Here is a 13,837-nt window from a genome sequence, read left to right as displayed (position 1 = left end):
CTGCTCACTTCCCCTCACTACAGGACAGCGGCTGGGCTGAACTGGAGGTCAGCCCTCTGTGGGGCTCTGACTCGGGCCTTTGGCTGAGAACCTTACCTAGAGAAAGACAGCACACCTCGCTGGTCTGCTGGGACGGGACCCACTGAAGCAGTGTGGCTGGGGGTGGGTGGTGGGGGCAGAAGAAGTAGGAAAGTAGAGAGAGGAACCTCACTTGTTGAATCCAGCGTTGCTTTCCCTGGGCAGTGCAGCCCAGGGACCCCTGCACAGGCACCAGAGCTTAAGACCAATGGGGCCAAACTGACTTAGCTGGGGTGCAGGGAAACAGAGTTCTGGAGGAGTCCCTGGGTACCTACGGAGGAGCCTGGGGACGGGGCTTGGAGCAGTGTGGGACCCCTCGGCCCCCTGCCTGCAGTGCAGGCCCACAACACACTTCCTCACATGAGGATTTACTGGATGTGGCACCTTGGTCATCCACACCTCTAGGATGGAGAGAGCCGAGTCTGTCACCCTCTTCTGGAGCCGGGGAGGTGAGTCATTGAGGGAGAAGGGTCTCATGCTCAGCAGCCCCAGCCGTCTGTGGGTTCACTTAGTACTGGAGGTATGCAAGGAGGGGCAGCACGACCACTTGGCTGAGGTGCTATAAAAGGAATTCAGATTTGGGTGGCTCTGGAGGAAGAGAGGGTGGATGTGATCACATCCGAACCCTGATAATCTGGGATTCTAAAGGGATATAAAAGCGACCAAGGAGCTGTGTGTGTGTGTGTGTGTGTGTGTGTGTGTGTGTGTGTGTGTGTAAGGTGTAAGAAATACCATAAAGCTTATTTTCTATAAATTGACTTCACGTACTTTCTGCTCATTTAGAAGGGGAAAATGCCATAGGTCAATCTTGGAGTTTTACCCCTTCCTGGACTCTTGCTGAAATGCTAATTTTTTTTCAATACCAAAGAATAGGGGCAGGGAGGGGCAGGAAAGAGATGCCTATCTTAACACTGGTCCTCCTTTCACACAGGTTACTAGTGAGGGACCCAGAGCTTTCTCACCCCAGTTCCAGCCAAATCTCCTGGCATTAGGGTGGAATAACATTCAGAGTCCTGAGGCACACCAGCTCCCCTCTCTGGCTTGGGCAGAGAGGATGAGCCTGGACAGGGGAGGTGATGCTGCAGTCCAGTCGCCTGCCCTTGCAAATGGACCGGAGGCTCCAGTCCCGGCTGCTGAGGTAGCTGGCAGGGCAGTATGTGAGATCATGCTGTGTCTCTGGGGTTCTAGGTGGTCCTTCGTGGCAAGAATGTGCTCAAGGGGAGTCTATGAGCTAAAGGAGCTTGACAAGTATAGTGATGGGACCAAGAGCAAAATACGGTGAGGACCACATGCTGTTTGGCATAGAGAAGAAATCACAGGAAAGTAGTCTTTGGTCTTCAGACCTTTGAAGAGCTGTCACAGCGGGATGGGAGTAGATGGGTCAGAGGGGGCTCAGGCGGTGGAGCTGGAGCCTGTGGATAAGGAGGGACTTTCTAGCAGCCTCCTCAGGGGCAGTCTTGAAAAGGAGTGAGGAGTCTGGGGGAGTCTTTGGACAGGTTGCCTTTCTCACAGTCACCAGGCAGGCCCTTGGGAAGACAAGGGTGAGGGAGAGCTGGCTTTCCTCCTCTGAGGAGGAGGAGGGGGAAAGAGGCCCTCACCTAGGGATGCAGGCTTGGCCCCACCCTGCACTGCATTCCCTCCTCCCACCTCCACCCTCCACTGATAACTCCCTCCCGGGTACCCTGTCTCTCTCTCTCCCTTTGGGCTCCCTGCTTCCACTCTTGCCCCCTCCAATCATTGTCCACTCTGCAGCCAGAGCACAACTTGATAAAATGGACCTGGTGGCTCCAGGTCCTCTCATGGCCACCCACTGCCTACTGGTAAAAGTCCAAGGTGTATTTCTCTTCTCTTTCACTTCCTTGCTACTTTTTAAAAACAGAAAAGAGATAGCATCATTTCTCACTAACGCAGCTCTGACATTTCATAAATCTATGTCCTAGACAACTGGAAAGAGCTATATTTAACCTTCTGCCTTGTAGCTTTTAATGTAGGGACTTGCTTCAGGCACTGCCTTCTTTTTTTTTGGGGGGGGGTTAAATTTTTTTTAATAAATTAATTTTTATTGGTGTTCAATTTACCAACATACAGAATAACATCCAGTGCTCATCCCGTCAAGTGTCCCCCTCAGTGCCCGTCACCCATTCACCCCCACCCCCCGCCCTCCTCCCCCTCCACCACCCCTAGTTCCTTTCCCAGAGTTAGGAGTCTTTATGTTCTGTGTCCCTTTCTGATATTTCCCACACATTTCTTCTCCCTTCCCTTATATTCCCTTTCACTATTATTCATATTCCCCAAATGAATGAGAACATACACTGTTTGTCCTTCTCCGATTGACTTACTTCACTCAGCATAATACCCTCCAGTTCCATCCACGTTGAAGCAAATGGTGGGTATTTGTCGTTTCTAATGGCTGAGTAATATTCCATTGTATACATAAACCACATCTTCTTTATCCATTCATCTTTCGATGGACACCGAGGCTCCTTCCACAGTTTGGCTATTGTGGACATGGCTGCTAGAAACATCGGGGTGCAGGTGTCCCGGCGTTTCATTGCATCTGAATCTTTGGGGTAAATCCCTAACAGCAGGCACTGCCTTCTAATGCCACAGGAGACCAGAGCTTTTCTTTGTTCTCTGCAAGCTAGAGGCAGCCTCTGCCTTCAGCAGGATGATGCGAGCTGCTGGGTTGGCCAGCTGCCTCAGAACACCCACCTTCCTCTCTCTCTGTCCAGGGGAAGGAGGTCCCCGTCCTATCCCCTGGCATGTGCTCCTTCATCTTTCTTATCTGCAAATACTTGAAAGACTCCTTATGAACCCCATAGCTGGAGAAGGGGAACAGCAGGTGAGCACGAGAATAGGACACAGGACAGGGCCAGGAGATGTGGGCTGGGCTAGGGGAGAGAGCCAGGAGAAAAGAAAACATATTGTTGGGAGTCTAGTGGTGACTGTAGGACAGGGAGAGGCAGTAATGCTGAGTAATGTGCCAGGCCCTGTATGCAAAGTTCTGCATGTCTTGCCTCAGTGTGACCCTCACAGCAAGGAGGTTAGGTACTATCATTACCTACATCGTATTCCACTGAGGAGACTGGGGCTCAGAGCTGTCTGGTGACTTATCCAAAGCCACACACACAGCTTGAAAGCTACAGAACTGAGATCGAATCCAGCCCTGTCAAACTCCAAAGCCCAGGTGCTTTGCTCAGTCCCAGGACATCCCTGGCTTGAGTTGGCACTGCCTTCTGGAGCAGTCTACATGTGCTAACCTCCCTGACTTCCTCAAGTGTCCTTGAGCACTTGAGCTGCTTGCAGACTCTTTCTGTACTGCCCACCACCCAGGCCCCAGGCCTATCTCAAGCTCTGCCCTTAGATGTGGAGCCCAGCCCAGGAGATGAGGTGTTCTCCATCCTGCTGGGCTGACTGCTTCCCACCTCTGCTTCCACATTCTGTTCTCTTCTGCCTTGCAGACGGCAGCTACTGGGACCAGTCACTTGAAAAAAAAATGAGCCAGACAGTTCTTTTCTCACTGTTACCTAGACACCCAGGTGTGGGGAATGAGAGTCACTGCAGACGCTGGTAGGGAAACCCTCACTGAGCCGGCAAAGGGACAGCTCCAGAGCCAATGGATGAAGCAATAGAGTGGTAATAACAACCTCATTTGTAGGGCACTTTACTGTTTACCGACTGCTTTCGTAGTCAGTGTAGTCATAGGGAAGAGAACTCCAAGGTGATCTTAATGGTACACCATGCAGCTCTAAAGAACATTGAATTACATGGTGAGAAAATGATTCTCGTGCCCTTCTCTTTCTAGCAATCTGATTACATTAAAGAGGTCTCAGTGTGGAGCTCTTCTTCCACCTCTACAATGCTTGCTAATCTTCTTTTGAAACAAAGCAAGAGCAGGCGTCAGGCTTGAAGCCATTGACAGGCATTGAGATCTGCATAGGATTTAATTACTTTGCCCACTTTCCACTGTATTCATTTTTACAGTGACTTTCTCTTTAGGGCAAGCAAAGCTCCTTCTGTTTTGGTTTTGTGGGGTGCCAAAGAAAATTTCCTTTCATAGAAATTTATTTAGGCAAAAAAAGTTCCCGCCGAGAAAAAGGTACAGTCGGCTGTTGATAGAACCAATGGTGGGATGCCTGGATGGCTCAGTGGTGGAGCGTCTGCTTTTGGGTCAGGTCATGATCCCAGGGTCCTAGGATGAAGTCCCGCATTGGGCTCCCCGCAGGAGACCTGCTTCTCCCTCTGCCTATGTCCCTGCCTCTCTCTGTGTGTCTCTCATGAATAAAATAAAATAAAATATTTTTAAAAAGAACTGGTGGGGCCCAGATAGGGCAAAGCTCACCCAAGGGGTACCTACGTGGCTGAAACTTGTGCACCACTGGAATGTGGCATTCAATCAGCACCGAGTTCATCAGTGTGGTCTCTAAGGCTCTGCACAGTCTGCTCCTACTAGCGTCCTGGATTTCCTTGGCCCTTAGTCTCCTCTGTCCCCCATACTATATACCCTTCCATGCCTGCCAGCCTTTGATCAAGCTATGCCCTCCACAGTGTCTCTCCCACATCCCTTGTCTACCCATCAAACACGAACTCATTCTTCAAGACTCAATGTATATGGTACCTCCTCCAGGAAGCTGACCTTTGGCAAAGCACTAGATTCACTTATTTCCCTGTTCCGATGTCTCTCCCATGACTGTAATTATTTGCTTATAGGCCTCTATCTTCTACCCTGTTGGTTCCAAATGCATTTTATGAGGAAAACTTAGGGGTTGGGGGTGCGGGGAAGAGAATAAAATGTAACTCTGAGTGAGGCCTGTGTGCAGTGATTGGGCCCTGGAGGCTGTCACAGCTCCTGGGATCAACTTGGAATTAAGGTTTTCCAGATGCCAAACCAGAGCCTACAAACAGGCCACAAAGCCTATCTGGGGACTGCTACTGGGGGGTTGTTGCAGGTCACATGTATTGGGGTGCCTTTGGGATTAATACCTAGGCTCTAGGGGCATTTGGGTGGCTCCATCAGTTAAGTGTCTGCCTTCGGCTCAAGCTACAATCCTAGGGCCCTGGGATTGAGCCCCACATTGGGCTCCCTGCTCAGCAGGGAGCTTCTCCCTCTCTCTCTGCTGCTCCCCCTGCTTGCACTCAATTCTCTCTCTCTCTCTCTCCCAAATAAATAAAATATTTTTTAAAAAACCCACCTAGGATCTAAAGAAAGGAGGTGGTATTGGTTCAAGGGAAAAGGTGGGCTGTGATGCTGTCCTAATGACAGCCTCAGCTGACCCCAGAAGAAGCTGTGGAACTGGGTTAGCCTTTCAGAGTCATTCTGACTCAGGGTGAGGGGATCAGGCATTGATACCATGGCACATCGGCCAGTCTTTAGATGCAGTCTGCCTCCAGGGAGTGAACTTGGCCTTGGGCGAGGCAGCACTCCTCTGAGGAAGTGGCTGGACAAGGCCCAAAGAGGATTTTCGGCCAGCAGCACTGGGTCCTGGGGGGACCTGGAGGGGCATTACTGTGTCTACCATAAGAGCCTGATCAGAGCCCATGCTCTGAGGCCTCAGTGCTGGGGAGGCAAGGAATAGTGATTTGGAGGGCAGAGTGTGTGGCTGTCAAGAGGTGGTGACTGGAAGAGCCTACTAAGCATTTGTTAAAAAAAAATAAATGACTGAGGGGCACCAGGGTGGCTCAGTCTGGGAAGCATCCAACTCTATGTTTCAGTTCAGGTCGTGGTCTCAGGGTAGTTAGATCAAGCCCCGTGTCAGGCTTCATGCTCAGTGCAGTCTGCTTCAGATTCTCTCTCTCCCTCTCCCTCTGCCCCTCCTGCTTGTGCTCCCTCTCCCTCTCTCAAATAAATAAAGAAATCTTTTTTTAAAAAAAAGGAAAAAAATGGCTGAGTATGATGTTCTAGGTACTGTGCTTAAGGCAAGGGGCCAGAGACAAACAAGTTGAGGGGAACTTCTAGTATACCTGGGATAACAAGTATGTAAAGAGATTATTTGAGAACATTGTGGTAAGTGCTACAAGTGTCTTCTAACAACCCTGCATCCAGAGCACTTTGTTCTTACTTCTCTTGGAGGCCTTATCATAGGACCTTTCTAACAACCCTCTAGGGTGTGATTTATGGTCTTCACTCTATGCGTGTGACAACTGAGATCCAGAGACTCACTTTTTTTTTAAAGATTTTATTTATTTATTCATCAGAGACACAGAGAGAGAGGCAGAGATGTAGGCAGAGGGAGAAGCAGGCCCCACAGGGAACCCGATGTGAGACTTGATCTCAGGACCCCGGGATCATAACCTGAGCCAAAAGCAGATGCCCAACCACTGAGCCACCCAGGCACCCTGGGGGTTCACTTTAGATGGCACTGCTGGACAGATCCCCCAAGTCAAGCCGGCACCCTGAATGGTCTGGCTGCATAGCCCATGCCCTCTCCTCTACACCACCCAGCCCCACTCAAAGCCACATGCAGTCCTTTGCACTTTGCAAGTTGCTTATTACATATGTTTCATCTTGTCATAGCCCTGTGAGGGAGCAGAATTGAGGTGTCAGAAGAAAGTGGGTTTTTACATTTATTTTCTTAACCTGCTTGCTATGCTTTTAGAAATAAATATATTCTGATCGTATTTATAACAGTGACATTCGGGACTCCTGGGTAACTCAGCGATTGAGCATCTGCCTTTGGCACAGGGCATAATCCTGGAGTTCCAGGATACAGTCCCACATCAGGCTCCCTGTGAGGAGTCTGCTTCTCCCTCTGCCTATGTCTTTGCCTCTCTCTGTGTGTCTCTCATGAATAAATAAAATGTTAAAAAAATAAATGTCAAAAAAATATAACAGTGGCATTCTTTTTTTAAATGGACATCTATGGACACATTGCACAAAATATAGTATATCCTAATGATAGAATAGTGTTCAGCCATAGAAAGGAGTAAAGTTCAAATCCATGTGACAATATGGGTGAACCTTGAAGATATTCTAAGTGAAGGAAGCCAGACACAAAAGAACAAATACATGTTCCCACCTCTGCAAAATATCTAGAATAGGCAAAGTCATAGGAACAGAAAGTAGACTGGAAGTTACCAAGGGCTAGGAGGAGAGAGGAATGGAAATTCAGTGCTTCACTGTTTCCATTTGGGGTGATGACAAATTTTGGAAATGGATGGGGTGATGGTTGTACAACAGTGTGACTATAGTTAATGCCACCAAACTGTACACTTCCAATGATTAAAATGGTGAATTTTATGTTATACCTAGTTTACCACAATACAAAAAATAGTTTAAAAAAGGATATGAGAAAAAAATTAAAAAATAAAAAAGATATGAGAGACTTTAGAAGATTATAGGAATAAGATTTTAAAAAGTTGGATACAAAACCGAGTATGTCTATAGGATAATAAAACTGTAACCTTTGGTGCTATCTTTCCTACTGGACAGAAATAACTTTCATTTTGACCAGACAAAAATCATTCACAACTTGGCAGTCTTCTCCAAGGTAACTTTTTAACTTTAGAGAGTAGACCTTAATAGTGAATAGTCAAGCAACCTCATAGATGATACACTCATATGTTCTTTTTTTTAAATATTTTATTTATTTATTCATGAGAGACACAGAGGGAGAGAGGCAGAGACACAGGCAGAGGGAGAAGCAGGCTCCACGCAGGCAGCCCAATGCGGAACTCGATCCCGGGTCTCCAGGATCACGCCCTGGGCTGAAGGCGGCGCCAAACCACTGAGTCACCCAGGCTGCCCACACTATATGTTCTTGAAAGAATGCTCAGCAATCTTTTTTGCCTTGATGTCAGGTTTTTGGTAATTTTTTCACACCTCAAATAATGCATGACAAACCACGCTCCCATGTAACTCTCCTTGAAAGAACCTTAACTTGAACTTTGAAGTCCGACTCTCATGTGGCATTAACATCTTGCTGGCATCTTCTATGTGGCAGCCAGTGAGTGGAGTCCTGGGTTACTCGTCAGTCCCAAGTTAGTCTATAATTGCATATTACCGCCAGACCCATCTTTCAAAGCACCACTTTCATTGTGTTCCTCCCACACACAGAATTGAAATGACTCCTGATCTAGCCCACATTTTACAGACTGGCTCACTGAAGCCTCTGGAATCTAGCCTGGATAGAGACTTGGAAAGGAGCTTTCAAGTCTCATCGCACTGATCCCCAGCCAGGTTGGTCTGTCCCAACACCTTGCTGTGTCTCAGACCTATGCTGGAGCATATATTCCACCTTTTTGTCCCTGGCCCCTCTCTTATCCTAACAGGCCTATGGCGATTTCCTAAACTTGTCATAAATTTTGTTTGCTGTGTTATTTTCTTTTCTTTTTTCTTTAAGATTTTATTTATTTATTCATGAGAGACAACACAGAGAGAGAGAGAGAGACGAGAGACAGAGAGAGGCAGAGACACAGGCAGAAAGAGAAGCAGGCTCCATGCAGGGAGCCAGATGTGGGACTCAATCCCTGGTCTCCAGGATCACGCCTTGGGCGGAAGGCGGCACTAAACCACTGAGCCACCCGGGCTGCCCTTTTCTGTTTATTTTTTTAATATCTACTCTTGGGGTGCCTGGGTGACTCAGTCAGTTGAGCGTCTGACTCTTGATTTTGGCACAGGTCATGATCTCAGGGTCTTGGTTGGGATTGAGCCCTAAAGTGGGCTCTGTGCTCAGTGTGGAGTCTGTTTGTCCCTCTCCCTCTGTTCCTTCCCCTGCTCCCTCTCTTAAATAAATAAATAAATAAATAAATAAATAAATAAATAAATAAATAAAGTTTTAAAAAAATAATCTACTCTCCTTAAAAAGTTTCTACTGGGGGGCACCTGGGAGGCTCAGTCAGTTAAGTGTCTGCCTTCATCTCAGGTCATGATCCCAGAGTCCTGGGATGGAGCCCTACATCTGGCTCCCTACTCAGTGGGGAACCTGCTTCTCCCTCTCAGGTTCCCCCCACTTGTGCGCATTCTCTCCCTCTGCCTCTCCCTCTCCCTCTCCCTGTCAAATAAATAAATGAGGGGATCCCTGGGTGGCTCAGTGGTTTGGCGCCTACCTTTGGCCCAGGGCGCGATCCTGAAGTCCCGGGATCGAGTCCCACGTGGGCTCCTGGCACGGAGCCTGCTTCTCCCTCTGCCTGTATCTCTCTCTCTATCTATCATAAATAAATAAATAAATAAATAAATAAATAAATAAATAAATAAATAAAATCTTGGGACACCTGGGTGGCTCAGCGGTTGAACGTCTGCCTTCAGCTTGGGGCGTGATCCCGGGATCCAGGATCGAGTCCTGTGTCAGGCTCCCTGCGGGGAGGCTGCTTCTCCCTCTGCCTATGTCTCTGCCTCTCTATCTCTCATGAATAAATAAATCTTTTAAAAAAATAAACAATAAATGAAATATTTAAAAAATAAAATAAAAAATAAAGTTTTTACTTGCCCAGAGCTGCAATTTTGATGTGCTATTTAAAGGAAAATGTTGGGGACACCTGCGTGGCTCAGTGGTTGAGCATCTGCCTTTGGCTCAGGGCCTGATGTCTTCTCCCTCTGCCTGTGTCTCTGCCTCTCTCTCTCTGTGTCTCTTGTGAATAAATAAATTAAAATCTTTTAAAAAAATAAAGGAAAAAGTTTATCTGAGCACTACCTGAAATCACATCTATTTCCTGCTTGATTGTGTCCTAATTGTTTGACATGCTTGGCCTTACTTGAAGATTATGAGTTCTTTGAGGACAAGTACCATGGCTTTGGTGTTCCTCCAGCACACAGCACTAAGACCTAGGCACTTGGTGGCATGTCCCCAGGACGTCCCCTTTGGTTGACTCAGTGTCCCATCTTCTTCGGTAAGCTTTTCATCAGAACATGGATGGCTTTCCTTTTGTCCCTTTAGTGTGCATGGAAACATTGAAAATGTCCTCCCAGTCCTCCCAGGGACGTATATGCTGACTGGAGCAACAAAAACAGGTGTTCCTGGGGAGGCAGGCACACCCAGCTCCCTCTTGGCCACCTTCCCTGGTTGTTGCCTTAAATAAGAAGCCTCCCTAGCCCTTTAGTTTCCTCACGGATGAAATGCCAAGAATGACAGTTCCCACCTGGCCTACCTCATAAAATGGACAGGAGGCTCCTGTGTGAAGCAACAGCTCCATAGTGCTTTGTAAACAAGAAAATGATTTCCATATTTTAGTCAAACAATACCATGAAAATTAGCTAAGAACACAAGCTGGCTGAATAAAGAATGTCACAAGGCAGTTTCCCAAGCTCCAAATCAGTCCCTGTGGCACTCGCTCGCCAATTGCCGAAGGATTCCTAAAAGCTCACTTGAGATGGGTCATGAAGCCTGTGTGGAGGTTCAGTAAAGGCTGAGAGTGGGGAGGGGTAGCCTATCTTGAAGACAGGGTAGCTGGTGAGGAGGCTAGCTGGACTGCACAGGAGGCAAATGTGAAGGGGCAATGGGAGAAACGCAAGGCGTGGGAGACAGTGGAGGCCGCCAGTGCCAGCTGAGAGAAGTCAGTGGGTGGCTCTTGAAGGGAGGAGCATGTGAGGAAACTATGCTTTAGAATGCAGATTCCTCTAAGATCAGGCTTCTTGACCTCCTTATTACCTATGTACCATTTATATGTTTTTCTTGCAAAATAAGGTACAGACTCATCATTCCAAAAAAAAAAAGAAGAAGAAGAAGAGAAAGAAGAAAGAAAGAAAGAAAGAAAGAAAGAAAGAAAGAAAGAAAGAAAGAAAGAAAGAAAGAAAAGTAGACCAACAGGTCTTTAGAATGAAAAATGAAAGTCCACTTTAACTCAGCCCTCTCCTTCACTGGCCAATTGCAGCCTCTTTCAAGGACTACACCTGTTATCAGCATGTGGTGACTCATTCCAGATCTTTTCCTATTAATATGCCTACTTGTGTGTGTCTATGTGTCTGTGTGTATATGTATTCTTTTATTATTTTTTAAATTTTATTGTTTATTTTTATTTGAGAGAGAGAGAGAAAGCATGAGCAGGGGAGGGGCAAAGGGAGAAGTAGGCTCTCCAATGAGCAGAGAGCCCAATGCAGGGCTTGATCCCAAGACTCTGGGATCGTGACCTGAGCCGAAGGCAGACACCTAACTGACTGAACCACCCAGGTGCCCCCATATCTTTTTATATAAATGGGATTCTATTGTACCTTTTGTACAGAGCTTTGATGTTTTCTAAATTTAATATGTCTATGGACATCTTTCTATAACAGGGTATCTTTTCTTTTGAGAGGCCATATAGCATTCCTTAATAAGAATACCTCACAATTTATTTAACCAATCCTCTATTGATGACGTCTGCAATTCATTTTACTTTTTCTATTTCCTTTCGTGTCTTTAAAGTAACATATGCATGTAGCAAGGGAAATTAAACAGTATATACGAGGAGTTCATGAAGAAAGTAATTCTCCCACCTATCCCCAACTCCCCATCCCACCTTAACAGCCTCCCTCTCAAGAGGCATCCACAGTTACCAGTTTCCTGTGTGTCCTTCCAGAAATTGTCCATGCATATATCAGTGTGTGTGTGTGTGTGAGAGAGAGAGAGAGAGAGAGAGAGAGAGAGAGAGAGAGAGAGAGAGAGAGAGGAGAGGAGAGGGAGGGAAGGGGCAGAGAAAGAGAGAACATTCCATATAAGCACATATTGTGGCTCCACGGTTCTTCTTAATGGCTGCAGAATGTGGTGTGTGGCCACGCCACAATATATTGAACCTATTTTCTGTGGAAAGGGGTTATTGCCAGCATGTAACTATTACGTGTAGTACTGCAATGTATATCTTTGCCCATGGATCTTCCTGTGAGCTCCGTCTCTAGTGTAAATTCCCAGAAGTGACATTGTCAGGGAAAAAGGAATGTGCGTTTAGACTTTTGACACGTAAGGCCAAATTGTCCTCCAAAGAAGTTGTCTCAGTTGACCATCCTACTGGCCATGTATGAGAGTGCCTGCTGCTCCATACCCTCTCTCCCTATCATGGCACGTTATAAAACCTTTCCTCTGGGCAGCCCCGGTGGCGCAGCGGTTTGGCGCCGCCTGCAGCCTGGGGTGTGATCCTGGAGACCCGGGATCGAGTCCCACGTTGGGCTCCCTGCATGGAGCCTGCTTCTCCCTCTGCCTGTGTCTCTGCCTCTCTCTCTCTGTGTCTATGAATAAATAAATAAAATCTTTAAAAAAATAAAAATAAATAAAACCTTTCCTCTGCACTGAGGAAGAGAGGGGACACCTGAGGTAGTTATGCGAGAGTGTACTCAGGGAAGGCAGAGATTGCCCAGTTGTTCCCCATGAGTATGATTGTGACTCCTAAGGGCCCGATTGTGGATGTAACCTCACAAACATTGTGTCCCAAGAATTTAGGTATCTAGGGGCTCCCAGAAATGACTCATGATCCACAAACCCACACAGCGCAGGTCCTTGACCATCAAAGAGGTTATTTTGTTTCTTGCCACCCCTTCCAGCCTCACACAGAACCTCTTCTGGACCTCCTTATGTGCCTCACCAGCTAGAACTGAGAAGCCTGGATGGCATTCTGTTGGAGACTGGGCCTCCAACGAAATGTATTTTCACCCACTGTCCCCACGTTCACACACACACACCAAAAGGACGGCATATGGATCTTAAGACCCAAGGTGAGAAGCACAAGCCCAGGCCTTGTCATGCACAGCTCTCATGTGGTCTGGGTTCCCAGAAACTGTAGAGTTGGCCTCTTTTAGGTTGAGAGAACAAGGATGTGCTTAAGCGTCCTTGGGTGGCAGGGCATGAGTGTAAGGAGTCATGTATAAGTGAAGGGAAAGCAGCCATCTCTGGCAGCCACTACCCTTCGAAACTGATGCCTCAGGAGTGCTAGACAAGATAAACACAGTGTCTGCCACTTCTACCACTCATCTTCACTCTGTAGTGGCCTCTCCCGATGCTCTCTGTGGACCTGCTCCCGCCCACTTCCCATGGCTTCTGCTTATTGCTACCTCCCTGGGCATATCCTGGCTTCTGGGCCATCCCACTGCATGTGCTCCTCCATATGTAATATGTCACATCGCGTTCCCCAGGAAAGGACTCTCACTGGGTTGGTTGGTCACTCTGGAGTCTGGAACATCCCTGTCAGCTTGGGTCCTCATTGTGCAACACCCAGAGACTACTGGGCACTCTCAGACCCAGCTGAAGATGGCTACCAATGACTCAGGCACAGGCCGCCTACTCTGTTCAGTTGTGACCAAAAGCACACAGGGTACTATGAGAGTCCTTTCTAATACATTAGGCTAAAGGCCAAATTTAGCAAATTCCCTGGGTTGTTGATATACTTCTGTCTCCAAATGTAGAGGGTCAGTGTGTTACATGGAGAAGAGTACAAGCTTTGTCACCAGACAGACCTAAGTTCAAATGCTGATTGTCCCTAACTGTGCAGCTTTGGACAGGTTTCTTGCCCTCTCCATGCCCTCACCGTAAAATGGACCTCCTAATATCTACCTTGTTGTGTTCTTGGGAAAACTAGTGTAGACAAAGAATACAAAGCGCCCACTGCAGTGCCTGGTACATAAAGGTGTTCAAGTGGTATTAACTATTGTGATTATTAAGCTAACTTTTTTAAAAAAAAGTTAAACCTTCTGGCTTTATCTCCTAAGCTGCCAGTAAATGAGAGTGTGCTCACATTTTCTTAAGGATTCTGTTTATTTATTTGAGAGAGAGAGAGCAGCAGGAGAGACAGCACGAGCAGGGGGAGGGAAGGGGCAGAGGAGAGGAAGAGGCAGACTCCCCACTGAGGGAGCCCAAGGCAG

The 13,837-nt window shown here is 47.3% G+C and overlaps 1 protein-coding gene across 2 annotated transcripts in view; it reads left to right on the top strand.

Annotated features, from left to right (window-relative positions):
• The first annotated feature begins 224 nt into the window (after positions 1-224).
• The window catches only part of NHSL2 (NHS like 2), a 74,812-nt gene continuing 61,199 nt past the window's right edge, over positions 225-13,837 (top strand). For both annotated transcript variants that reach the window (XM_055337587.1, XM_055337586.1), the window contains exon 1: positions 225-527. In XM_055337587.1, the coding sequence (XP_055193562.1) occupies positions 485-527 (43 nt within the window). In that variant the 5' untranslated portion in view covers positions 225-484. The remainder of the gene's footprint in view (positions 528-13,837) is intronic.

Source organism: Nyctereutes procyonoides, unplaced genomic scaffold, assembly GCF_905146905.1.
Source record: "Nyctereutes procyonoides isolate TBG_1078 unplaced genomic scaffold, NYPRO_anot_genome, whole genome shotgun sequence".
Classification (NCBI taxonomy): Eukaryota; Metazoa; Chordata; class Mammalia; order Carnivora; family Canidae; genus Nyctereutes; species Nyctereutes procyonoides.
Note: the sequence above shows the minus strand (reverse complement) of the source record. Positions and strands in the feature narration are given on the sequence as shown.